We start from the raw sequence: 25,120 nt of genomic DNA, 5'->3' as shown, positions 1-25,120 counted from the left end.
CAACCTGATCTAGACACCCTTACAGACACGCCCACAAGCCAACCTGATCTAGACACCCTTACAGACACGCCCACAGGCCAACCTGATCTAGACACTCCCTCATTGAGACTCTTCTCAGTTGATTTTAGACCAGTGGTTCTCAGCCTTCCTAATGTTCCGACCTTTAAAACAGTTCCTCATGTTTTGTTGACTCCCAACCATAACATTATTTTTCTGCTACTTTATAACTATAATTTTGTTACTTATGAGTCATAATGTAAATATCTGATATGCAGGATACAGGAGATGTGACCCCAGGATACAGGCTGTGAGCCACAGGTGGAGAACCACTATTTTAGATTGTCAAGTCGGCAATTAAAACTCACCTTCACAGCTATTAAACACCTTTACAACCCTGAAGGGTTTCTATTGGAGAAGGAGGAAGTTAGGGAAGGAAGAAGGGGGAGAGGGGGAGGGAGGGAGGGAGGGAGGGAGAGAGAGAGAGAGAGAGAGAGAGAGAGAGAGAGAGAGAGACAGCCAGCCAGCCTGGAGCCCACTAACTGGCTAGACTGACTGGACAGAGCTCCAGTTCTCCGCGCCTCTCTGTGCTGAGTGCTACAGATGCACTCAGCTTTTATGTGGGGGCTGGGGATCAAATTCACGTCTCCACGCTTCCACGACAAGCACTTTGGCAACTGAGCTGCATCCCCAGCCTACATACTGATGTTCTTCTGAATTTTCTCCTCAGGACTTGGTATCTATAGTCATGAGGTCTACAGCTGTCTTGTGTTGTTTACCTCGTCTGTGATCTCATGAAGTGATACAGAAAGGGGCGTGCTGCTACCCATATGCCTCTTCCTTAATGTTTGGGAGAGTTCTCCATGGAAACCATCTGGATTTGTGGTGCTCTCTAAGAGACAGAAAGCCACTGAGATCATCTGTCACTCCTTCCGAGGTCTTCCAGGTCAGTCAGGAACAAGCCTGTCTGTCAAGGTCATTCCCGATGTTTACCTCCCATCCTTTCAGAACCATCAGTGGTATCACTTGCTGGTCCAAATTCTAGAACCTTCTTTCTGTGTAAACTTCCCAGTCTGGGTAAAGACTCCTCAATTTTATCACTGTGTTTCAAGCGGCAGTATAGGTTCTCCACAAGAATTGGCCATTTTTTCACTGTCCTGCCTCTTCCTGAGGCTCCCTCTTTCCTAACGTATGCAGCCAGGGAGCCCCAGCATTGCTTAGCTGTGTTTCAAAGACTTCAGTTTTGTTTGAATAAAAAAATATTTTTAAAGACTTCCTCTTTTTGAGGGCAGCCTGGGCTATGTAGTGAGTCCCAGGCTACCTTGTAAGACTCAGCATCAAAAACAAACGAACAAGCAAAAAAACATTCTTCTTTGAGAAGCTTATTAAAATTACACTTCATATTTTAACATAAAGGTTCTCACAGCTAGAATTACATGTATATCACATTAAATTATACATATTTATAAAACTAGGCAAATGTATTACTTACATTATATATTATAATATATATTACACGTTTATTGTACACATTTTCTACTTTAATGTTTATTTGGAGATGACAGCTTAATAGAGTGTTAGCTACCACATGGGCGTGAGGACCCGAATTCAGGCCCCAGCACTCACACGAGGATCTGGGTGTGACACTGTGCATGTGTGATCCCACACACACCACAGGGGTGTGTATGTGAGGAGGACCCTGGGGCTGGACAGCTAGTACAGACAATTGGTGAGCCTCCGGGTTAGTGAGCAATGGCAGTGACAGAATAAAAACACCTGAAGTCGACATCTGGCCTCGGCATGCTTACGCGCGCGCGCGCGCGCGCACACACACACACACACTGACTTAGAGCGCCACCCACGGCAGCTAAGAGCACACTGTGTCATCTAATGTCTAACTGGCTACGGTGTGCTCAGCCCGGGATGGGGTCTGTCACTGGAGAAGGCACACCCTAGCTGGGGATCAGCCGACAGCGTTCCATCTTTCTCCAGTTCCTGATTCCTTTCTTCTACTTATTCTGTTCACTACTGAGTCAACACTCAAGCCTCCAATGTAATTCTGGCTCTGATAGGGAGCTACACTCCTACCCCATATGTTCTCTCCATGGGCTCTGCTTTGGTATTAGAGACTTTCTTGACCATGCAACACTGGCTATGACCCTGCCCAACAGCCTTCTGTGGCTGAGCAAGCCATGATGAGCAAGTCAGTAGGCAGCGCCTCTCCATGGCCTCTGCATCGGATCCTGCCTCCAGATTCCTGGCCTACCCTCCTTCACTGATGCGGGCGGTACGCCAAGTAAACCCTTTCTCCCACATCTTACTTTTGGTCATGGTGTTTGAGCACAGCAATAGTAACCCTAATAAGACAGATGTCTTTAATCCTTGTGGTGTAAATAACCTAAGGTTATTTAAAGAATGTTATGTTTCTTTTGGGAGAGCTAGGAATCAAGGCCAGTGCCTCAACCCCTGAGCAAGCCCAGATCAACACCTTTACTTTAAAGTGCGAGAACCAAGCAGGAGGGCTCCTCTAACCTCTCTTCTCCCAACGGTGGGAGTTACCAGGAGTCCTGCTCCAGGCAGCTGTAATTTCCAGGATACGCCTGTTAGGAACGCTCAGACGACTATCTCTCTGAGTGAGATCTCAGGATCAGGGGAAGGAAACCCCAGCCGACCACGCAGCGCTCCCCCTGGGCCTCCCTCGCACTGTCCTGTGCTCTAGTCTGGTGGCCAGGGATCTCAGTGTGCCTTTACATCTCTGGTTGCCTCCATCCTCCAGACACCAGTTTTCTTCAGAGCTCAGAGGCTGTTGCCCAGGGCCAGCTTTTTCCAGCGGCCCACCTTGGCCCGAGGTGTGCTATGGCCCCGGGCTTTGGCCACCGGCTGCCCTCCTGCAGCCATCGGGTCATTTCCCCAGGTGGCGGTGTGCCGAGCTGACTGATCTGAGGTTTACAGTTTTCACTGAAAATGAAAAAACTTCCAGTCATTACTTTTTCAAATATTTCTACGCCCTCAAAGGGTCAGAGACAAGTGGAACCTTCTGTGGCTGCTGCACGGCTCCATGAACTTTCCCTTCCCATCACCGCTTTCTCCTGTGAGACTGAACTCACCGCTGACCACCCGAGAGTTTCCCGGGTCTCATTTCCAGACCTTTGCCTGGTGACTGTTCTGATGTGTGGAGCCGATGCCCGTCTCTGTCCTATGTGCTTGTCTGCCAGGCCTGACATCTGCAACAGCTTTGAACACACTTCCACGGATCGACTTTCTTCTCATTATAGGTCTTATTTCCTGGCTTGTCACCTGCCTGGTCATTTGACAACAGTGTTAAAGGTAGCATAACAAGGCATAGGGAGAGACTCTGAGCCAGCTGTCCCTGTGGGGTCCCTGCAATATATGTTCAAAGGGAACATAACTCTTTATATCGTTCTTCATAGGATCACCCGCTTTTCTTCTGCCCACACTTTTTTCTTTTTTCCCAAGATTTTTATTATTGTGTCTGTGTGCACACATAGTTGTCATGTGTATGCGGGAGGCTGGAGGAGTGTACGCGATCCCTTGGAGCTGGAGCTATCTAACAGGGTGCTGGGAACAGAAAATTTGGGTCTTTTTGAGGAGCAGCCATCTCTGAGCTCCAAACCCACCATAAGGGCTGGATGACTTCTGCCCTGTGCTTGGGCTCTCCAGGGGAGTGCCACCAGCAGTGTTCCGCGGCCACTACAGAGAGAAGACTCCTCATGCGCTTTTAGCAGAGTCTAGCCTGAGCAGGCATTATCCTTCTCTCCAAAATGCCAGAAAACACAGGATACCCTATCTGCGGAATGCCATGTATCATAGGCCACAGGTCATCTCCCCTGTAGAGTGCTATGTGTTACAGACCACAGCGCATCTCACCTGGGGACTATTATGTACTGACGGCCCATAGGTCACATCATCTGTAGAGTGCTATGGCCTATGGACCCTCACAGCGGCAAACTTGGAATTAGCTGGGGTACTTTGAGCTTGGCAGGTAGCAGATGTCACTTGAGCAGGGAGGCCATTAGATGGCAAGGCCAGACGTGAGGAGGGGAATGGCTGCTTAAGCCCTCGTGGGATTTTTGTCTCTGGGAATTATGGCCAAGGTCATTTAAAGAAGGGCAAAGGAGGAAACTTTCCTCAGTCAGGCGACTGCTGTTAGAGAAACAGGTGTAATAAGCTGGCTAGGAAATTAACTCACAGGGTGGTCCCTGGCGCCCGCAGGCAGTGCGAGAACATTGCAGGAAGGGCCTTTCTTTCCAGCTAAGCCTGGTACCATGCACACCGCCGTCAGCATGGTGTAAATGTGAATCAAGGCTGTGCCTCGGCTCAAAATGCTGTAGTGTTCACGCTCACAGCCAAGTGCAGCCTCTGGGGCAAAGAAAGCACTGTGCCCAGGAGATGAATAGGAACTGAGAGTGTGGAAACACCGGTCTCCACCGGTCTCCACCCACTGGAGCATGGTGGCCAACTGTAACTTCAGTGACCATATCATGGGAAGCACTGTTTATGTCACTTGGCCCTTCAGTGCACCGGAATACAGATAAAAGAGAAATGGTCACAAAGTATGGGCTCTGTGAGCCACAAAGACAAGCTTCCGGTTTATCAAGCTGCTCTCTGAGGGACCCCTTTGCACTGAAATCACAAAGGAGCTTTCCAGGTCCTGGTCCTGGCACAGGAGGTGGACGCCCCGGGGAGTCAGGAGGGGGTACTTGAACAAACGGGCAGCAGGATTCACCTCAGCCCTCTAACTCCTACACCCAGCGCCGGGGCCAAGCTACCATGCAGACAGAATGGTGACTACGTGGTTGAGATAGGTAATATCAGGGTATTATAGAGCACATAGGAGCACACCCACCAGCCATGCCTGGAGGGGCCAAGGCGGGAGGCATGACTCAGCAACAGCATGGCAGCTGCTCAGTAGGGCACTCGGGTCCTGGCTAGGCCGGCTGGTGTCTGTGGAGATAGTTCAAGAGCCTACAGTAACATCTCAGAACTGATAAGTAACCAGCCGTTGGCTGCACAAGGTGAAGGGAGCAAACGCCAGTAAAATCCAAGGCTCAGCCACACAGAGAACAGGCAATGGAGACGGGCTGTGAGAGAAGCAAATGTGATTTCCTTAAAAAAAATATGCTCACATACAGCCTGGCGCCACACGGACGCTGACCATGAGCTCAGCAGGAAGACAAGCATCAAGGCCAGCACAGTGCTCAGCTGAGTCTGAAGCTGAGTGTGGGAGGGGCTGGAAGGGGCCCGGGGATGCCAAGGGAGTGACGAGACAAAGTGACTGTGGGGAGAGGCATGCTGGCAGGACGGACAGTGGGTACAGTGTAGGGTGTGCACTTAGTCTCCAGGCTAGCTGGTGGGGGAAAAGTGGCACAGAGAATATGGCTGAACAAGGTCCAGGGAGGAAGGTGGACAGTGGATCTCAGCGGAGCAGAACAAGGAGGAGCCCAGGTCTCAGCTTTGGTGATCAGGAATAAAGAGCCCCTGGGGAGAGGCTAGGGATGTGGCGCAGCTGGTGGAAGGCTGGCTTTTGGCTTTCCTTGTGGACAGGATCCCCCTCCGGGGGGGGGGGGGGTTCTATTCCCATCACTGCACACACCTATAATTTTGCACCTGGGAGACAGCAGATCAGGAAGTCCAGGTTATCCTTGGCCACCTACTCTATTCTCCACGGGCTCAGAGGAAGAAGAACAGCCTGTGACATTGCAAACCAGGACCTCCCTTCCCTGACCTGCAGTAACCAGACCCAGGCCACCATTCTGCCTGTCACAAGTCAAAAACATGTCACACTCATTGCTGTGTTTTCCACACGACACACTCACTCCCGTGTTTTCCGTTCTGAGCTGCAGAGTCCCATCCGTTTCATGAGACTGAGGTAGGAACACGTTTTTTCCTGCACAGTCCTTGTGAGTGTTTCACACATGCACACACCCATGACGATGGGAATCAAGCTACAAACAGACTTGATTCTTCTAGACCAGTGTTCTCAGCTGTCCTGACGCTGCGAACTTTAACACAGTTCCTCATGTTGTGGTGACCCCCAACCATAAAATTATTCCTGTTGCTACTTCATAACTGTAATTTTGCTATTGTTATGAATCATAATATAAATACCTGCGTTTTCCGGTAGTCCTAGGTGACCCCTGTGAAAGGGTCTTTCAACCCCTCCCCCCCAAAGGGGTCTCGACCCACAGATCTGTTCTAGGCCATCTCAAAAGCAAGCAGATAAGCAAAAGTTGATGACAATTAATGCCTCTTCGCCTCCCTCCTCGCCAGCCAGCCCCTCAAGCAGCCTGAACACATATCAGCGCTGTTTGTTCTCCATGGTCCCTGCCAAGCTGGTTCCGACCTCATCTGGGAACCACAGTGTGTACCTTCTGAAACCATGAAGGCCTTCCCCAGACATCCTTAACCCTGCAGAGGGTGGCACTTGTCTTTGATGCCAGCATATCTGGAGGAGTTCCCACAGGCTCTGCCTAGGTACCTGCACCTGCTCCACATCTGCACCCAAGGACCTCACAGGCCATGGCCATGAGCTGAGACGAATCCCAAGTGCCCAGGGTAGCCTGTCTTCTGCTACAGCTCTATTGCCAGGCAGACTGGAGGGGTTTGGATGAGATGTTGCCTCTCTTGGCTGCTGGAGCAGGGAATGGGTTTTCCTCATGGCCCATCCTCTGCACCCACCTCAAACCCTCTCCTTCAGGGAGGACCTTCTTCCCCGTGCCCTCTTCCTAAGAGCTACTTCACACACCAGAGTTCTCCGCCCCACAGCCTCGTCCTCTGCCCTTTCTACTGCCCCTTGCTTGCTCAACGTGTCGCCTCCAGTCCTCTGTCACATGCAGAATGCCTGGGCTGACTGACCACTTCATGTCACGCTCATGGTCAGTGACTCCCACTCCTATATGGTGAAACTTTGGTCCCACAATGTTTTCTTTCTTAAAGCTGTCTGTGCCTGTGTCCCCGAAGGGTAGTGAGTCTTCTGAGGTCAAGGATAGGGACTACTAACCTCTTTGTCACCTACAGACCTTAGCACAAAGCTCTGGGAATAGGCCCCACCAAATTTTTGTGGAGAAGACAAATGGCCGCAGGGCCAGGGTTTGTAAGGAACTGTGGATGATACAACTGGAAAGTGTTGGGACTGGGAAGTCACCTGTAAAGAAAGGACCATTAACGGTCCATCCATGGCTACAGGCAGGATGGGTACAGACAGGATGGTGGTGGGCTGGGCTTTGAGGCCAGTGCTAGTACGGTAAAAACAAGGAAAGAAGACTGGCAGGACAGGGCTGTGGTGGAGGCAGGTTTGGGCCCAGGGCCATTTGCTGCCGTTGTCAGAAACACAGGAAAGGGGCTGAAGAATGGTCCAGGTATGGTCATAGTGGAGGTGACAGGGACACACAGAAGACAGACAAGCGACTGAGCAGCTGGTAGAGACTTGGGCAGGTTTTGGTTGGGGGAGAGTACGAGAAGAGGAGGACAGTCACAGACTAAAGGCATGCATTCTGGAAGAACAGGAGGAAGCACAGGCATGGCTGGCCCCACCTAGACCTGGGGTTTCTCAGGTGAGGTAGCTCGAGGTCCACAGGCAGAGCCCTGCTTCCCGCCCTTGGGGCTGAGTGGAAGTTACTCACACTGTCCACAGCGAGGATTTTGGCCCAGATGAAGACCAGGAGCGGCCGCAGCTCTCGGGCTGAACTCTGGAGCAGCTTCAGCACATAGGGGAAGATGCCCACCGACAGGGCCTGGCGGTAAAAGACAGCGTCAGCACAGCCCAGTGATCTCTTTCGAGTGACGCTGGTTTGCCTCACTTCACTCCTCAGGTTGCAAGCATTCCTGCACCCCCCTCCCCCTTTTAGGACCAAGCTTGGAGGAACCACTGTTGAATTCTTCTGTTCAATTTTAGACTTTTTCCTTCTTCAAATATTGTTCTTCCTATTTTTAGGCTCTTCCCCTTCCTCCCTCACTGTTAGCCTGCAATCCATCACTCTGTTGACAATATCTAATTAATGAAAACGTGAAACTGCTGACCTGTTCACCCCATAGCACTCTGCAGCAGACCTTATGTAGGCGATTTCACTGTGTGCCACTTACAGCGGGCAGCTACTGTTCACAACGTAAGATAACCAATTCATATGAAATGTCTAGTTGTTCTGTCAGTATTGGTTTAAACTTCATTTATTTAATTTATTGTAAGTGTGTGTGTACATTTGTATGCTGGAACACTTTTTGTGCGCAGAGCAAGACAAACAGAGGTTGTCTTGGGGAGTTTTCCTCTACCACCTCACCTTATTTTCTGAGATGGTTTTGTACTAAGCATGGAGCGTGTAGGGTAAGCCCAGCCCAATGGGGTGGCGTGTTCGCCTCGGGCTAATGTTTATGTATAAATCTGGCCGGTGGGAGCCCCGCCAACCCTTTTTTATTTCCTGCCCATTTCTGGATCCCTGGTGTTGTAAGCTATCCCTTCATTAAAATTTGCTGTTTCATATTAAGCTAGCCTGGTTATTACGCCGCATACAGGAGCCTGCTGGTAAGGGTAGACTGGCTGCCAGTGATTTCCAGGGACCATCCACCTGCCTCTGCACCAGCTTTTCCATAGGTGCTGTGTATCTGAACTCAGGTCCTCATGCTTGCTCACAGGCACTTTACCCACGGAGACATCCTTTTAGCCCTAAACCTTTACTTGCAAAAACAGCCCAATAAGCTGTCCCCACTGCAGAAGGCTGAAGGCTCTAAAGCTCTTTGGTCTGTAGGCCCCAGCTCTCTTTGGTTTCCTTATGGCTTATTTGTTGGAAACATGAATCATTATTTGGTTCTACTTCAGTTTTACAGAATGAGGACCCAGAAGAATTGTAGGTGGAAGTTTCCTGTCCTGACCACCTGTTCCCAAATAACCACACAGAGGCTTTATATTGATTACAGATGCTTGGCCGACAGCTCAGGCTTGTTACTAACTAGCTCTTACAACTTAACCCATTTCTATTAATCCATGTGCTGCCCTGAGGCTCGTGGCTTTTATCTCTATTCCATTTTGTGTATCCAACTCGTTCTCCATCCTGACTCTGCCCTTCGTCCTCCTGGCATCTCCCATTCTGGCTCCCTGCCTAACCTTATCCTGTTCATCTATTGGCCAGTCAGCTTGTTTATTAAACCAATCACAGCGACAATTCTTCACAGTGACAAAGGGATTATTCCACAGCAAAGAATGGTTCAGAACTGTACCTAAATCACCTGCAGACAATGTGAGGGTGTGGTTTCATGGGAGGAAAAAGGCCATGGAGGGTACATGCCCACCTGCCTGTGGCTCCTGGCTTCTGGAAAGTCCAACAATGATGGGGACCAATGGCAAAAGCCCCAAAGCACTAGGGAGAGAGGTGCTCACCCAGGCTTACATGACTTTTGCTGGTTCTGGTTTGGAGTTTACAGAGTATCTCATCGGGCCTAATCTTTGCCTCCCTTCCCCCAAGGAAGGCAGAAAGCACGCACCAAGCTCACTGCCCAGGGACCCAAGTCCAAAAAGCGTCCCAACAAGTCCAAGGCCCTCAGCCGGTGCACCTGGCTCAGCAGCACCTGGAAAAGCAAGAGAGATATTGAACCATAACAAAACGACACCGATTACCACCTCTCTAAGAAAGCTCCAGTGTGAGCGGGCAGCCCAGGAGGGGTCTGACAAGACAACTTCCCATGTCCGATGGTTCTTTCTTCAGATGCTGCCGTGTAGTTCATGCTTTAGACAGGCTGTAAAACACTTCTTCATTACCCAAGTAAAATATGCCGCCTGCACGGTCCACTGTGCTCTCAACAGGATCAGCACCGGGGCACTGTTCTCTATGCACACCCTTGCCAGGGTGAGTCTGAACCGGGTGGCACATTCTATTCCTACTTCCTTTCTCAACTGATGATGTGTGGTGAGGTTGGCGCCCCATCCTGAGCTGCCCACGGCGGTGTCTCTCCCGCGGGCAGCACAGCACGACCTCTGTATAAATGTCCAGTTTGTTAGAACGGTTCCCCCAATGCTAGCTATCACAATGCTATGACAATACCCTAATCTGCAATCTTTGCAGTTTCACAATTTTTTTCTCCTGGGGATAAATCTCAGAAGTAAAATTATAGGTTATAACATCTGCATGACATTACTACAGTGCCCTTGACTAACGACCTCTGTCTTCTAAGAGGCAGCACCGCGGTACTCACTGGTGAAGCACCCAACATCTCTTTGCTCTGATTTATTAATATGCTCAGTACAAGGTCAAAACCACCCTCAGGACCAAAGTCCGCTAACAGTGACTGCTCATGGGCAACACTGTCCACTGTCGTCTTAAGCGACAATGAGAAACATCACCGGAGACTATGGGAACAATGTCAAATACTATTTGGTTTTTCTCCCTCAAATACAGATTTCCTGTTTCTTTTATTGATTTATAGCTTTAAAAAGCCGAGGTCCAACATGAATTAAAATTATTTTAAGAATATAAATGACTGGCTTTTTAGGATGTGTATTTGTACTTCAAAAAATTAGAAAGGGTGTTGGTGGGGGGCACTAAAGATTTAGCTTGGCAGTTAAGAGCACCAGCTGCTCTTGCAGAAGACCTGGGTTCAATTCCAAGAACCTACATGGTGGTTCACAACCATCTGCAACTCCAGTTCCAGAAGATCTGACAATCTCTTCTGGCCTCTGTGGGCAGTGTGCATGTTACATAGACATGCATGCTGGCAAAACACCCAGGCACATAAAATAAATAAACCGTCTCTTAAAAATTAAAAAATATCCAAGAACCAAACTCCTGTTTCACACTATCACAGATGACAGAGACGGAGCAGGTCCTGGGTTCCTGTCCATCTGTGGCAAGTGGGCCCAAAGGGCAAACGTGCCTGCAAGAACAGGGTCTGTCAAAGTGACCGCGTTTGCTTCATGGTGCCTGAGACATGAAGAGAAACTGAGGCTCTGGGAGACAAGGACCTCCCTCCAGTAGGAGGCACAACATACAGCAGAAGCTTGGCTCCCGACACAGCCCTGCACTTTCTGTATTTGACATAGATGCACTGACGGCAAACACACTCTGGGTGAAAATGCTCAGGATTTTGTAGCAGCCACGTAAGAGAGTAACTCTGCCCTATGAATTCATTCTTGCCTTTCTTGTTTAATGCTGACTTCCTTTCTTCTGTCTGGGGTGCCTGGGCCCACCCACCCCGAGGCCGGGATGGTAGTCATGGGGGGGGCCACAACACAATCAGAAAGGCCCACACTTTGGGGCTGCTTTTTGAAAGCTGACAGAGGCCATAAATGTCAGTTGTGCCAATTTGGAGGAAGTAGCAGTTAAAAGAAATTCTCTCCTTTCTGTTGATTTCATTGTTAAAAGGCAGAAAGGAAGCCAAGGTCAGTGGGCGAGGCCCAGGTCCATACTACCATTTCTCAACAGCCTGATGGAACCTCTCGGAGCTCCTGCACACCATCAGCTAGTGCCTCTCAGCTGCTGCGGGGAGAATTCACCCTGTCTTTATGGGAGTGGCTGGCACCTGAAGAGAATCCATGCAGCCTGGATCATGACACTTTCTCCCTTCCTGATGTCTCTAGCCCTGCCAAGGCGCTGGAGGATAGCTTGTGAAAAGCCAGTTCTAGCTTTGGAAAAATAAAGGTTTTCAGGGCAAAGCAAGGAGAGTAACCAAGAGTGAGGCCAAGGTGGGCCTCATGGAGCTGGAACTCCCTTGTGATTCCTAGCCTTTACCTTTTTTCTTTTCCTTTCCTAGCTCTGTTCGTCAGGCTCCCAGAGTCTGGCTGGGCCTGGCCGGGGAGACAGAGCCATGCGCCTGGTGGAGGACCCACTGCTTCCATCTTCCTAACGATCACATGGACAATGCTAATGCTCTTCCCGCAGCCATTTCCCCTTGCCTGGCATCAGATGGGCTCTAGAGTCTCCCCTTTCCCTGAGAGAGTGCGGGTTGTAAATGGAATGAGCCGATAAAGCCATTTACAAAAGGACTGTTTGCCAGACCCCAAAGAACTGGATTAAGGCCTGGCACTGCAGCCTGCTGTGGGGAGGACAGCTTTGCTCTGCTCTGCTGCCACAGTGAGAGGCAGGTTGGAGAGAACCGTGTGGTGACCCAGGTGACCTGAAAGGAGACCCCAGCATTTTGCTGCCATTTCCTGGCATCAGGTGGGCATCTCAGTGATCCAAGCTTTGTCCTGTGACTGTTACTGTTGTTGTTGTTGTTGTTACTCTGTTTGGAAAACATTTGCTATAGCTTAAAGATCACTTTGCAATCCCACGACAGTCTTTTTTTTTTTAATATTTATTTATTTATTATGTATACAATATTCTGTGTGTATGCCTGTAGGCCAGAAGAGGGCACCAGACCTCATTACAGATGGTGTGAGCCACCATGTGGTTGCTGGGAATTGAACTCAGGACCTTTGGAAGAGCAGGCAATGCTCTTAACCTCTGAGCCATCTCTCCAGCCCCCCAGGACAGTCTTAAAACTAATCTAGACATACATAAAAGGAGCAGTGATAATTATTTTCATAATGTCAGAAAAGAAGTAACAATACAACTCCCTCCAGTCTGACCCATGTCATTCTTTCAAGGTCCCTACTTCAACAGGAACAGACCATGGTTACCATTTTACATGTACGTGTACTCTTCTTTCTTGCCAGCTCGGATTCCTGGGGCTCTAGAGGGGTATGTGAGCCACGGAGGCTGTTAGGCTGGCTGCCCTGTGGGAGAGACTCTGGGCAGGAAGGTTCACTGTGTTCTATGGGGGGGATTTTTGAGCTGCAGTTGCTCTGAGCATTTGGCCCAATGAAGATGGATGGTCGTCCATCACAATGTGGTTAGCAGCCCTAATGAGCAAGCACAAGCCCTTCTTGGAAGGAAGCAAGACCAATGTTCTTGGACAGGTGGAAATCAGACCCACAGCGCGTTTTCTAGAGGGAAGTAATTTGGTAAGAGCTCTGGAGAGTGATGGCCCTATCAGTGGCCCTTGGCAAGGTCTGTCCCTCCCATCTGGAGGGCAGCCTGACCTCTATCCCTCCAGGCTCCCTACCCTTCCAAGCCGGCCCCTCTCGTGACTTCCACAGCTCTGACAGAGCTGCCCCTCCCCTACTACGTGATAAGTAGTATTTTCTGGAATTACAGTAAGTCACAAGTCCTCGGGGTCTGGTCTGGCTTTTCTTAGTCACAACCCAGCTCACCAGTTTCTCTCACAGACACAAACTTGGTGACCTGTTATCTACCCACCTGTGATGACAAATCCATGATTCATATTCCCATCCCATGCCATTTTAGTAACCAAAAGTCAGCAAGCAGTAAATGGGTTCCCCACAACCAGACTAGTCAGCACGTGAATGACAGACACCCCCAGAAGGTACTGCTTCTTATGGGTCCCCTTCACGGGAAGGCTGATGGCACCTGGCCCGTCTGTGAGGCTTTGGTGCTGGTCAGGAGAATGAGTGCTGTGGCCCAGTTAGGATTTGCTTGGTGGCCTCACCTGTCTCTCACAGGACAAATTCGTATCTCATGTCCTTCCAAACAGAAGAAGGTAGTGATGCCAAGAGCCTGCCCCAAAGCGAAGCTCGTTGGCAGCAGCATTTCATCAGTTCCTGACTTGTAAGCAGGGGGTGGGGGCATGGTGACCTATCCCAGTTTATATTTAATGGGGGAGGAAGAAGGGAATTCAATGGCTTTGCCAAGAAAAGGCCACTGGGAGTAAGCATCTGCTGACTTCAGATCAGATGTGAGGCACTGATGGGCCATCTGACTGAAGCACAGCCCCCGTGGGGGTTGGGGGGACCACTACTGCCCAGACCCTCTTGTGCCTAGGACGCACACAGGACAGATGCCTCAGACAGTCTAGGCCTGTGGGAAGTGACTGACCTGTAGGACAATGGGCAGCTGCTCTGGGGGGCTTCTGTTTTCCACGCCCATTGTGAGCCACACCTGGAATGCTGTCAACTGCTCAGCAAAGAACGGGCTGTGCTGTAGGAGAAGCAAAGAGCTGGTTAGTGAGGCCGGTTTCCTTACACCACCTTCACCCCTCAGTCCTGACAAGGCAGTGACCATGAGGGGCAGAGCTGGTGGGAACAGGTCTTACAGGCTTTGTCAACAGCCTGGACAGGAGAAAGGAAGTCTGGGTCTTGTGGCCTGAGCACTTGGATGACATGATCCTGTCAGTAAGTGGGGAGCTGGTGACGAGAGGAAGCCTGGTGCACAGTGTGTGTGTTGTCTACCATGCCCCTGAGCAAAGACACACGAGTAGCTGCCTCTTAGTCAGAGAGATGACTCTATAGCTATTGGCACAGATTTCATTTCTTCTTTTTAAAAGATTTTTTAATTACGCATGTGTCTGTGTTTATGTTCATGTGAACACTGGTACCTATGGAGGTTACTGGATCTCCTGAGCTCCAGTTACAGGTGGCTGTGAGCCATCAATGCTGGTGTTAGGAATTGGCCCCAAGTCTTCTCCAAGAGCAGCACATGCTATCTGCAAGAACGCTGGGCTTCGTGACACTGAGCCACCTCTCTGGCACCACCGCTCCTTCATTATAGCGCTACTACGACTATTATTCTGAAAGACAGGGTCTCTCTGCCTACACTAGCCTGGAGCTCACTTGTCCCTCCTCAGCTTCCTGAGAGATGAAATTACAGGTGAGCAACACCACATTTGGCCTGGTTATTTTTGGAAGTTGAGCTATAGAGAAGGGACCCAGGATGGAATTGGGCTTCTAACACTTAGAGGTCAAGGAGACAGGTGGAACCTGCCAAGAAAGCTGTGGAGAGAATGGTCGTGGGGAGAAAGCAGGACCATGTGGAGCTCAGCAGTGTGGAACCTGAGATGAATCAAGCAAGGCTAAGGCTATGATCCACCTGAGGATTTCCTTCAGACACAGAGGTCATCCTAAATATTAACAGCTGTCTTGGACACAGCAAAGCACAGCTGGCGTGGACAAAAGAGACAGGAGAACGGACAGAGAAGAGGGAACCAGTGCAGACACGCTGTGGGAGGAGGTGGCTGCAAAGGGAAGAAGAGACTGGGGTTGAGTGTGGTGGAAGAACAGACCAGGACAAGCAGGTAGAGGGGGGAGGATGGTGGAAGCTGCTGGAAAAGGACAGTAGAGTGGGGGACACGGTGGGAGGGCTGTCGCTGCAGGGGAAGAGAAGGGGAGGGCATGCTGCAAGGCCTTGCTGGGCTGGAGGTGAGAAGCGGGTGCTCTCTCCTCCGCCCTTGTTTCTGAGAGTGTACACAGACACCTGTGAGGGAGAAGGAGCCGAGGACATGTATGTAGTTATGCTGTGTTGCAGCTTCTCAGGCCCCGCCGAAGGACAGCTGCAGGGGTGTGGGATGAGGAGGCAAAGGGGCAAAGGTGGCACAGCGTAAGCACCAAGGACCCAGCCCTAACCATGGCCAGCATGAAAGCTGATGGAATCAGAGTCATGAGGGCCACTAGAGAGGCTGGAGCGAGTCACCAAGGTCTCTTTGTCCCCACACTAGGGTTACCAGCAATGACGTGCAACCCACAGGAAAGGGGTGGCCTGGGAAAGACGGGGGACAACAGGATTAGAAGAGACTGGGAAGCAAGAGGCTAGCAGCCAGTACAATCTTCCGTTCTACGTATCACCTCACTGCCATAAAGAACTGCTCTCCATGGGCCAGACATAGCTCAAAATCCAGCAGTGTCTTGTTTTCAGGTACCACTTCCCTTTGGGGTGTTCTCTTTTCCCTGGGGGAGCTGGCAGCACCCATTAGAGGTGTAACTGTGAGCCCCGGAGTTGGAGGAAGCAGCTTTGTCTCCAACCTGTAGCACAGCTTCGCTGACAACTCTGTCAGGGTCCGGGCACCCAGGTTCCTAGGCTCACCTGCCGCTCAGGAAGGAACGGGGCTCTGTGAGCTCAGCTCACTCAAGAAGCTGGAGTGGAGCCATTATCAAGTAGGCAGTATTCACCAACCGTTTTTAAACCCAAGATCCTGGTGCTCGCCTGGGAATGAGAATCACACCCCCTCTCTCCGGCCGGCCATGTTTATGGATTTCTCACACTGTCCGCTGGCGGAGTGACTGCTCCACACAAAGAGACACTAATTCTTGATGGAGCCAGGCGAGGTGGTGTGTGCTTGTGATCTCAGCATTGGGGAAACAGAGGCAGGAGATGCCAGCCTGCTTTACACAGTGAGCTCCAGGTCAGCCAGGGTTACACAGCAAGACTCTTTCTACAAACAGACAACCAGCAAACAAACAAACAACCCCCAACTCCTTCACTTAAACTTGACTGGAGAAGAAAGGCACACCTCTGCTAGCTGTCGGGCTAAAGCCAAGGGGAAACACGGGGGCAAGCACACAGCACGAGGGCTGCACAGGTGACCTACATGAGGTTCAGAGCTGGCATCTGAGCCAAGCCTCTCAGCTGACCTTGCCATCAGACCAGAAGGGAACAACCAGGGAAGACTGAGGGATCAAGGCAAGGCATATAGCTGTAATTGCAAGCCCCATCTTCCAGGATAAATGGCAAATAGGGTGATCTGCTGTAGGTCTAAAATAGGCCCATGAGCACAGAACCAAAAGTGAGAGAGTCAGCCAGGAGCTGCAGAGTCCTGCTCACTGACAGGAGCTAATCCAGCCAGATTTACGGCATGGTTGCTGTTACCAGGCTGGCCACTGTCCTCCTCTGCTCTCCCTTTACTGGGGCTAATGACCTGAGCCTGGGTATCTTTGCCTCTTGAGTCTGCTCAGTAAGAGCTGATGGTGATGTGCTCAGTAGTCAAAGTTACCACCCCTGTAAAAAAACTCGAGCCTGCAGAAGGATCTCTATTTCAGCTGCTATTCCAGGTTTCCTGTTGTCTAGTACCCTCTTCCTGTCCTTGCTCCCTATCCTGATAATCACCAATTTGAACATGGTTTTAATTCCTTACTAGTTAAAACTCATCACTTATAACGGTTGATTCTGAGGACAGATGTGTGCAATAGGTTTCCTTTCAGTCTGAAAACAAGGTTTTAAGATGAGTGCACTGAACTGTAGGCCGACTGTCATAGTTGTGGTGGTGTGAATAAGCATGCCCCACAGACTTGTGTGCTTGAGTGCTAGTGGGAGGTGCCACATTTGAGGTCTCATATGCTCAAGCTACCCCCAGTGACTCAGACCACTTCCTGTCGTCCTTGGATTAAGATGCAGAACTCTCAGTTCCTTCTCCAGCATCATGTCTGTCTGCCGGCTGCCACACTTCTCTCCATGATGCTAATGGACTAAATCTCTAAATGCTAAGCTAAGCCCAGTTAAATTTTTATATTTTGAAAGTTGCCTTTATAAGAACTGCTGTAGTCATGGTATCTCTTTACAACAATAGAAAGTCTGACTAAAGGGTGAAAAAAAAAAAAAACGCAGAATTTAGTGGTGCTGATTCAGTGTTACACAAATGTCAGTATTCTCCACCTCAGCCAAAGTCCTGCAGGTTCTGAGGAAATGAACAGTCACTATAATATTGGCATGGAAACACAAAAGGTCAAAAGGAAGTGGGGAAATTGGGGAAAGGACATGGTGGGAGAACAGACTAGCAGCTTTGGCAACATTTGTAATAAATAAATTAAATAAATGCTCAGAATCAAAACTGTGACTGTGGTGCCTGGACACACAGAGGAGCCAGAAGCAGCTCAGACACAGTCACCAGGTCCAGCATGATGGCTCTCAGATTGGGCATCACATGGACAACCCAAAGCTCTAGAAGGGGGCACAGCAGCATTCAGGGGTGCTCACTTCAGGTAAGTCAAGATGGCCTTAGACAGGACAACAAAGACCCTAACCATCAACAAAATTTTAATAAATAGTAATTTGCTTAACAAAAGATGTCTCCTCAAAAAGAAAAAAAAGGGTAAAACATGAAAATACAGTCTACAGAATAAGAGATATTTACAGTGAGACAAAGGACAGGGACAGAACCACTCTAGCGCAGCAGAAAGATTTATAAGACAGGTCTGCTAGAGAACAGGAAACCATGCTGGTAGCACTGGGGACACGTGATGTCACCATTCCCTTGGAGCCAGATCCTGCACAGCAGAAGGGCTATGAGCCAAAGACATTGTGGACAGCTATCCAATAGCATCTACTAAACCCACATGCAGCTTGGTCCTGTCCTACGAGCACCCCAGCAGACAGCATTGGGCTGCCCAAGCACACACATGGGTGGGCAGTAGCCAGAACATCGTCAGTGAGGGTTTTTTGTAGTGAACCCAAAATTTAGAGGAAACACTGGGAGAGTACTTGGCCCCAAATTCCAGAAGTGAAGGTAAGTATCATGTCTAACATGATAAAAAAACAAGTAAAATCTTACAATAGCAGCACTTTAAATGGACAGGTCAGGATGACTTGCTTCCCTCTGTCTCAAGCTGCACAGTCACTGGGCCTGGGCCAGCCAGCAATGACCGTGAGGATCACGGACTGACACTCAAAACACACTAGCCATGGGATGGAAAACCATTTTGTAGCTAGCAGACACCGTTAGGTGTATCAAAAGGACACTGTTGAGCAGACGCAGTCAGACACAAAGAGCACACGCCGTGCAGTACTCTATCACGGCAGCGGATAGGCGAGTGGCTGCAGAGGGAAGGAGCCGTGTGACTGCTGGATATGGGGGCTGGGTATGAGAGTGTTAAACTGGTGTTTACAACACAGAGGGCTTTCTACATGTAGTCTGTACAGCCAAAGAGGTGGAAAGTTAAAATAAAAAAGCTCGAGCATGGTCCAGGTCAGTTGCCCCTGCACCTGACATCCAATGTTCCCTTAATGCAGTATACTGATCCTCTAGGTTAGAGGTTAATGCAGTGAGACCCTGGCAGGCACCTGGCCTTAGAACAGAAGCACTCAGTCTGAGAGGAACACAACACAGTGTGCTATCCGAGGAGCTCAGTTCTCAGCTCCTAAGCAGAGGGAAGCCAGGATCTGAAGACAAAAACACTTAAGTCTTTGTTTTATTTTTGTTTGTTTTTGAGACAGGATTTCTCTGTGTAGCCCTGGCTATCTTGGAACTTGCTCTGTAGACAAGATTGGCTTTGAGCTTAGAGATCCACCTCCCTTTGCCTCCTGAGTTTGGGGATGTGCGCCACAACCAACCAGCAAGACTGACATTTTGATGGGGTTTACCAAGAGTCCCTGTCCCTGCTGGGAAAGCACTAGGGCTATTTCAGTTTGCACGCAGGGTAAGGAACAGAGGGGAAGGCCGCTGCCATGAAAGCCGCCATAGAACTCAGTGGAGGGAGCACGGCTGCTGGTTTTAGAGTCCTTCCAACTTTGCTCCAGGCATAAAAGCTTCTCTAATAAAATGTTTTCTCCCTCTCCCCAAATAAGCAATAAAGAGTACAACAATATTGACAAAAGAGACCAGGAGATCTTCTTTAAAAACCTTTGCCCCATCATTTCAACCTCAGGACACACCCGGGGAGCTAGCGTAGCCTATAGACACCAGGAGTGCAGTGCGCTAGTGCGTCCACGGGCCCAGGCTTGATTATGGAGCAGGCTCCTCGACATAGCCCTGCTTAGCTGACAGAAGGTGACACACACTGCTCACTTGTCAGTGGCCAGTTTTCTCTGTAAGAACACGAGGTCCTAACAAATGTGTGAGTTCTGTCCTAGCCACTGTAAGAATGCTAACTCATGTAAGAACACGAGGTCCTAACAAATTTGTGGATTCTGTCCTAAGCACTGTAAGAATGCTAATTCATTTAGCCATCAAACACAGCCCCTGGAATTGGGTTTCTCCAGAATCCCCTTTTAAAAAAGAGGGCACCAGCTGGGTGTGTTGGTATACATGCTTTAATCCAATCAATATTCAGGAGGCAGAAACAAGCAGGTCGCTGTGAATTCAGTGCCAATATGGTCTACACAGTGAGTTCTAGGATAATCAGGGCTACGTAGAGAAGCCTGCCTCAAGCAGTAACACTGAAGGTGAGGAAAGCAAAGCTCAGGGAGGTTGTCTCACTGACCCACAGAAACACTGCCTGGCTCTTGGCCCTGAAGTCCAATGGCCTCTTGAGTAGTGTGAGGTGGCCCCTGTGTTGTTGACAGCCCAAATACCCCCACCCCAGGCCTTAAGTCATCATAGCTTCATGAATGTGTCCGACTTACTTCTGCGTTCCTGTGCATTCCCTAATCTTCATAGCTTCAGGAGTGTGTCCGACTTACTTCTGTGTTCCTGTGCATTCCCTAATCTAGGTCCCTAACTTCTAACTGGTGATGTGCTGTGTTCTTGAGGTCAGGGACAGGGCTTTAGTTAGACCCGGAGCTTCACTCACAGCAAATGCTCCGCAAAGCAAAACCCAAAGGGTCTCTGAGAAGCTAAAAGGGCTCTGGGCAGTGTCACCCACTGTACAAGCCACAAGGAGGACCAGGAGCAGCCCATGCAGCTGCTCAACTTTCCCCTGCGTGGTCTGAGACTGAGATGCACCCCTAGACAGCAGGAGCCCCCTAGACTAATCCCTGCGAACAGGCTCCAGCAGGAAACAAGCTCCTTAAGGGGGAGGAGAGAAGTCGAATGGAGAAAGCTAATTTGTGCACAGCATAAAACAGCCTTCAAAAGTCCAGGTTAAAGCAAGTGTATGACTCTGATGGAAACGAGGGAAATCCCCTCTCATGCCACACACCAGGAGAATACCTACTCTTCTTACTGTCTGTGCATAATCATCTACAGTGATAAGTGAGGACCTATGATATTTCCCACAAGTCAGATTTACATTTTCAGTTCACCAGAAGCACCTCGTACCTACTGCTAATTTATTTTTGAGCCCAAGAAGCCCTCTAAAGAAAGCTCCCCATGGACTCAGGGCAGTCAGTAACAAGGTAATCACTCGGACGTTGTGGCTGTTCCTTAAGACTGCAAGTTCAGGCCAGGCAGTGGTGGAGGCAGAGGCAGGCGGATCTCTGTGAGCTCAAGGCCGGCCTGGCCTAAGAGCTAGTTCCAGGACAGTCAGAGAAACCCTGTCTCAAACCTCACCTCTCCCTGAAAAGGTCAACCATTTTAAAACCTAACGAGTCCCTGGCTGACCCGATCTTGAAAACTCTGTAAGCTGAAGCTGTACCATTTTTCTAGGTAGGTGAAAAGCTAAATCCCTGACACCCAGAGTTCTGGGTGCTTCGTGAAGCCCAGGTGTCTGCAATGGAATCACAGGGTCCTCTACGGAGGGGTCTCCCTGAAGTGGGGACTCACCCTGAAGGCAGTGCCCTCCTCGATGATGGTTGGCAGCTGAGACAGGCAAATGTCCACGGCAAGATCCCAGGCCTGCCTGGGGAGAGAACAGAGGGCACCCACGGGGTTAGTGAAGCAGCCTTGCACCAGGCCTTCGCGGGGAAGAACCACAAGGCCAATGGGGACAAACACCTTTCAGCCAAGAAGGGCTGCGTGGGGGTCTTTGGCAGAATCGCCCAGGAAGCCTAGAGAAAAGTGGAGGTGACTGGGCACCGTGGCTTACTCTAGCTGCCTAGTGTGACAAGCTCCTATTCAGAAAGAAGAGGAAAGGACGGCAGAACTCTCGATCCCCTACAGGGCTTCCCGACTCCATTATGACCATCCCTAACGTACAAGCTGCTTGCTCCAGACAGCTGGGGTTCCTGTGATAGCTGATGGAACGGCATGGTCAGATAAAGGCGCTTTGTTAGAAAAGCCCAGTCAGCAGGGCAGGACTGGGGCGGGTGGCCTGGCTGTGGACCTGCTGCCCCAGGAGGCAGGTGGTGCCAACTTTGGTGCCAACTTGCCTTATACCCTGGACTGTGAGGATGGCCAGGCCCCACCATCCTCTGGTCTTCATGGCTGGGACCTGGCCTGGGCACAGAAGGCTGACTGAAAAAGGCTTGGCCATCCTTAGCCTCTTGTGGCACTGGGCACTACTCTGACACTGGTCAGCATATCCCTGACAACATGTCTTGTGCTCAGACACTGCAGGACGATTTATGCAGCTTCATAAACACATCCTCTTACATCATTGGGGGAATGGGGACTCAGTGTCTGGGAGCAGGCTGGCTGCACTTACATAAGGCTCTTTGCCAGGTGACCTTCCCCCATACTTTCAGAGGACTGGAGAGCAGGACAGGACAGGAGTGTGGACTGGGGCTACAGACAAGAGAGCGCAAAGACAGGTTTTATCTTGGCCTGGGTATGTAACTGAGTATAATTTTATTGATTTCTTATTACAGTTTTAACTTAGAGGAAAGCCTGACAGCACAGTCTCCCCGTGAGTGCAGAGACAAGAAATCAACATGAACCCTCACTGGCATGGTCCTATTCATCCTCCTGAGTTACTTGGTCACCCCGAGAAGTGCTGGCCCTTGGTCACAAAGGAAAGTTCTAGTAGTGTGTACTGTATCACAGCCCCGGTTCTGACTGACTGGGTTTGGGTTCACTCTGTGCACAGTTCCAGGAATCCAGGCTCACCCTGGCTGCCCCAGTGATAACAATGCTGACCAGAGTGTCTGACCTACCTGTCGTGTAGGCAGACCTCCCCTCTGCTGGAGTGGCTTCCCACAGCTTCCCACAGAACTGCAGGAGCTGAGGACCCAACCTGCACTCTTTCCTCTTTACTGAGTTATCAGCTGCTTTGTCAGCCCTATGACCAAACATCTAACAAGAAACAATTCTGGGGAGGAAGGATTTATTCTGACTTGCAGTTTGGGGTTTCCCATCTCTCTGCAACAGCCAGCCATGTGGGCAATGGAGAGGAGCAGTGGCTGGAGGCCTGGGTAGGGTGGACAAAGGGAGTCAAGCATGTCATGACTAGGGTGACAGCCGCAGATCCTGTGAGTCCTGTGATCACAGTGTCAGCCTTGCCAGACCAGGGGTCAGTTGAGAGGCATTGAGAGTGGTCACAGTGGAACCCCAGGTGTCCCTTACTTAATCGTCCCCTGGTGTAGATGGTCACACTTCCTAGCAATAGTACACTGCCTACATTGTGCAACAGCCCAGGGTGGCTGCACAAGCAACTCTGGAAATGGCTTCCCTGTCACAATGCTTTGTCCTGCACACCAAGTGTCCTCTGGGACAAGAAGAAGCTCCTCCTGGTCTTCCACTTCTAGCACCTCCGACGGCTGTCTCTTCGGGGCTAGCATGCTTCTCTCTCAGTTTGTCTTTCCTGTATGTGTGCTCTTCTTTCTCCCTCAAGTGCCATTCTAAACAAACTTACCTTCTTGGTGACTCTAGCACTGGACAAGCATGTCTGAAATACCCAACACTTCCCAGCCAGTTCCTCGAGTCCCAAGCTTTTGCACGGTCTTACTAAGCATCCTCTTACAATCCCAGACCCTGGCCCCTCTGTGGCTCCAGGAGTGCCACACTAACAGTCACGACTCACTCTGCCGGCCTTTCCAAGGCTCCTGCTGTGCCCCACCATTAGAAGGGAGCAAAGCCAGACTGCTTGTGGGCACTTCAAACTTCAGGCCTTTAATGTGCATTTTCAGAGAAAAATGAAAGCAACCTTTGCCCAGAGCTGAGTTGGGTTAAAGACAATGGGGTGAGAATGTACCACAGGGCTGGCTTCAACCCTGTCCTCCTTGATCCCCACCTGAAGAGGGGGCTCATACAGCGGTCACTCAACAGGTCTGGGTCTATATAGTTCTACTTGGGCTTGTTTCTCCAGTAGCCAGACTCACAATCCATGGAGTAAAAAATGGTGACACCATCCTCATGGGGTCCCTACGGACCCTGAGATAAGGAAAAGGCCTTGGCTGAGCTGTGGGCCAAGTGAGGACCAGTCAGAAACGCACAGTACCGGCGGACTTCACCAGGCCCCTCCCGACTTGGAGAAATGCGCTCCTGTGAAATCGGAGATGATCAGTAAGGCAGCTTTTGTTTCTGGAATAGCAATCTCTTCTCCCTGGTAATTTCCTGGGAGACCTGGAGACTCTTGTTATTTTTATTCAGACTAATGAGACCGCATGCTGGTAGGTAAAGGGGCACATTTTCTCTATGTCTTAATAAAGAACCAAGCAAGAATGGATACATTTAAAATTCAGAAGGAAAGGATAGATTTAAGGTGAGAAAGTGACTCCTTTTACATCCCAACCCCCACGCTGGCCCCCTCTGTATACACTGCCCCCCAACCTCACTCCCATGCAGCCCTTCCCTGCTGATGAAATTAAGAGGCAATCAGGAGATAATCAAAAGTGGCTCCAACTTTGGGCAATAAATAGCTCCCATATGTTCAATAAACCCCCGACCGCAGGCAAGCGAATGCTCGGCAGCAACGGGGAAGACATCCATTCTTTGTTGAGACAGCAGCAAAGTCAATTATTGCAATTAAATTCTGTAAAAATGCCTTGAATTTAATCCATTGGCAAGTTTCAATTTCAGGAGTTAGAAGAAAGGGTAGAAATTAGGGGAAAGTGGAAATGGGAAGTAGACAGTGTGTGTCTGGCAGCTGGCTGATGTGACATTTTTGGAACCAAGCAGAAAGGTAAGGGACACACATCTACGTGTTTGTGTCTAAACTGACATGCCTGCTGTGCCATCGCACTGGAGGCAAATGCATTCTAATTCACACAGGCGACCCTGTGGCCCCACCTGACCCCGACCTCTGGGAGAACTGGACCCACTACCCAGTTCCCCCACCAGAAAATGGGCTCCACGCTTTGTTTTCTTGCATGAAAGGCTTGGTGGAAACTGATGAACTAAGACAGAGTCAGCAGAGGGAGCCGTGCTTAGGTAAAGGCAGCACAGAGTACCTGCGAGGGCCACAAAGTCTGTTTGTGACATCAAAGAGAAGAAGCCCGACTGAGAACACACAGGGCCACTGGCAGACGGAGCACAGGTGCCTCAGTCCTGCGCCAGCTCCCTGGGCTGAGAGGCATTGGAGAGAAGCACTTTCAGAAGCACAGAGCATGGCGGGTGACCTGGGCGCTCTCCCTGGGCCAGACCAGATGACTTCAGCACTTTCTAATAGCTGTAAAATTATGTAACAGTCTCGTCCTTAGCAGAACAACTGTCCTCTGATGAGCACAAGTGCCAGCTGATTAGAGCTGGCTGCATTTTCTCAGCTCACAGTCAGCCAAATCTGCAGTCTTAATTTGGGATTCTCAGCTACGGACAAGTGGAAAAGCAGTCTATAAAACTCTGTGACAACAGCTATGGTGCTGTACACTGGTTCTCTGTGTGT

At 50.1% G+C, this 25,120-nt stretch overlaps 1 protein-coding gene across 2 annotated transcripts in view; it reads right to left on the bottom strand.

Annotated features, from left to right (window-relative positions):
* The window catches only part of Rptor (regulatory associated protein of MTOR complex 1), a 304,700-nt gene that overhangs the window by 62,703 nt on the left and 216,877 nt on the right, over positions 1-25,120 (bottom strand). For both annotated transcript variants that reach the window (XM_005350837.2, XM_013347620.2), the window contains 4 exons: positions 21,187-21,262; positions 13,878-13,979; positions 9,493-9,576; positions 7,641-7,751 (listed from right to left, as the gene is read on the bottom strand). In XM_005350837.2, the coding sequence (XP_005350894.1) occupies positions 7,641-7,751; positions 9,493-9,576; positions 13,878-13,979; positions 21,187-21,262 (373 nt within the window). The remainder of the gene's footprint in view (positions 1-7,640; positions 7,752-9,492; positions 9,577-13,877; positions 13,980-21,186; positions 21,263-25,120) is intronic.

The sequence above is a fragment of the Microtus ochrogaster genome, chromosome 7 (assembly GCF_000317375.1).
Source record: "Microtus ochrogaster isolate Prairie Vole_2 chromosome 7, MicOch1.0, whole genome shotgun sequence".
Classification (NCBI taxonomy): domain Eukaryota; kingdom Metazoa; phylum Chordata; class Mammalia; order Rodentia; family Cricetidae; genus Microtus; species Microtus ochrogaster.
Note: the sequence above shows the minus strand (reverse complement) of the source record. Positions and strands in the feature narration are given on the sequence as shown.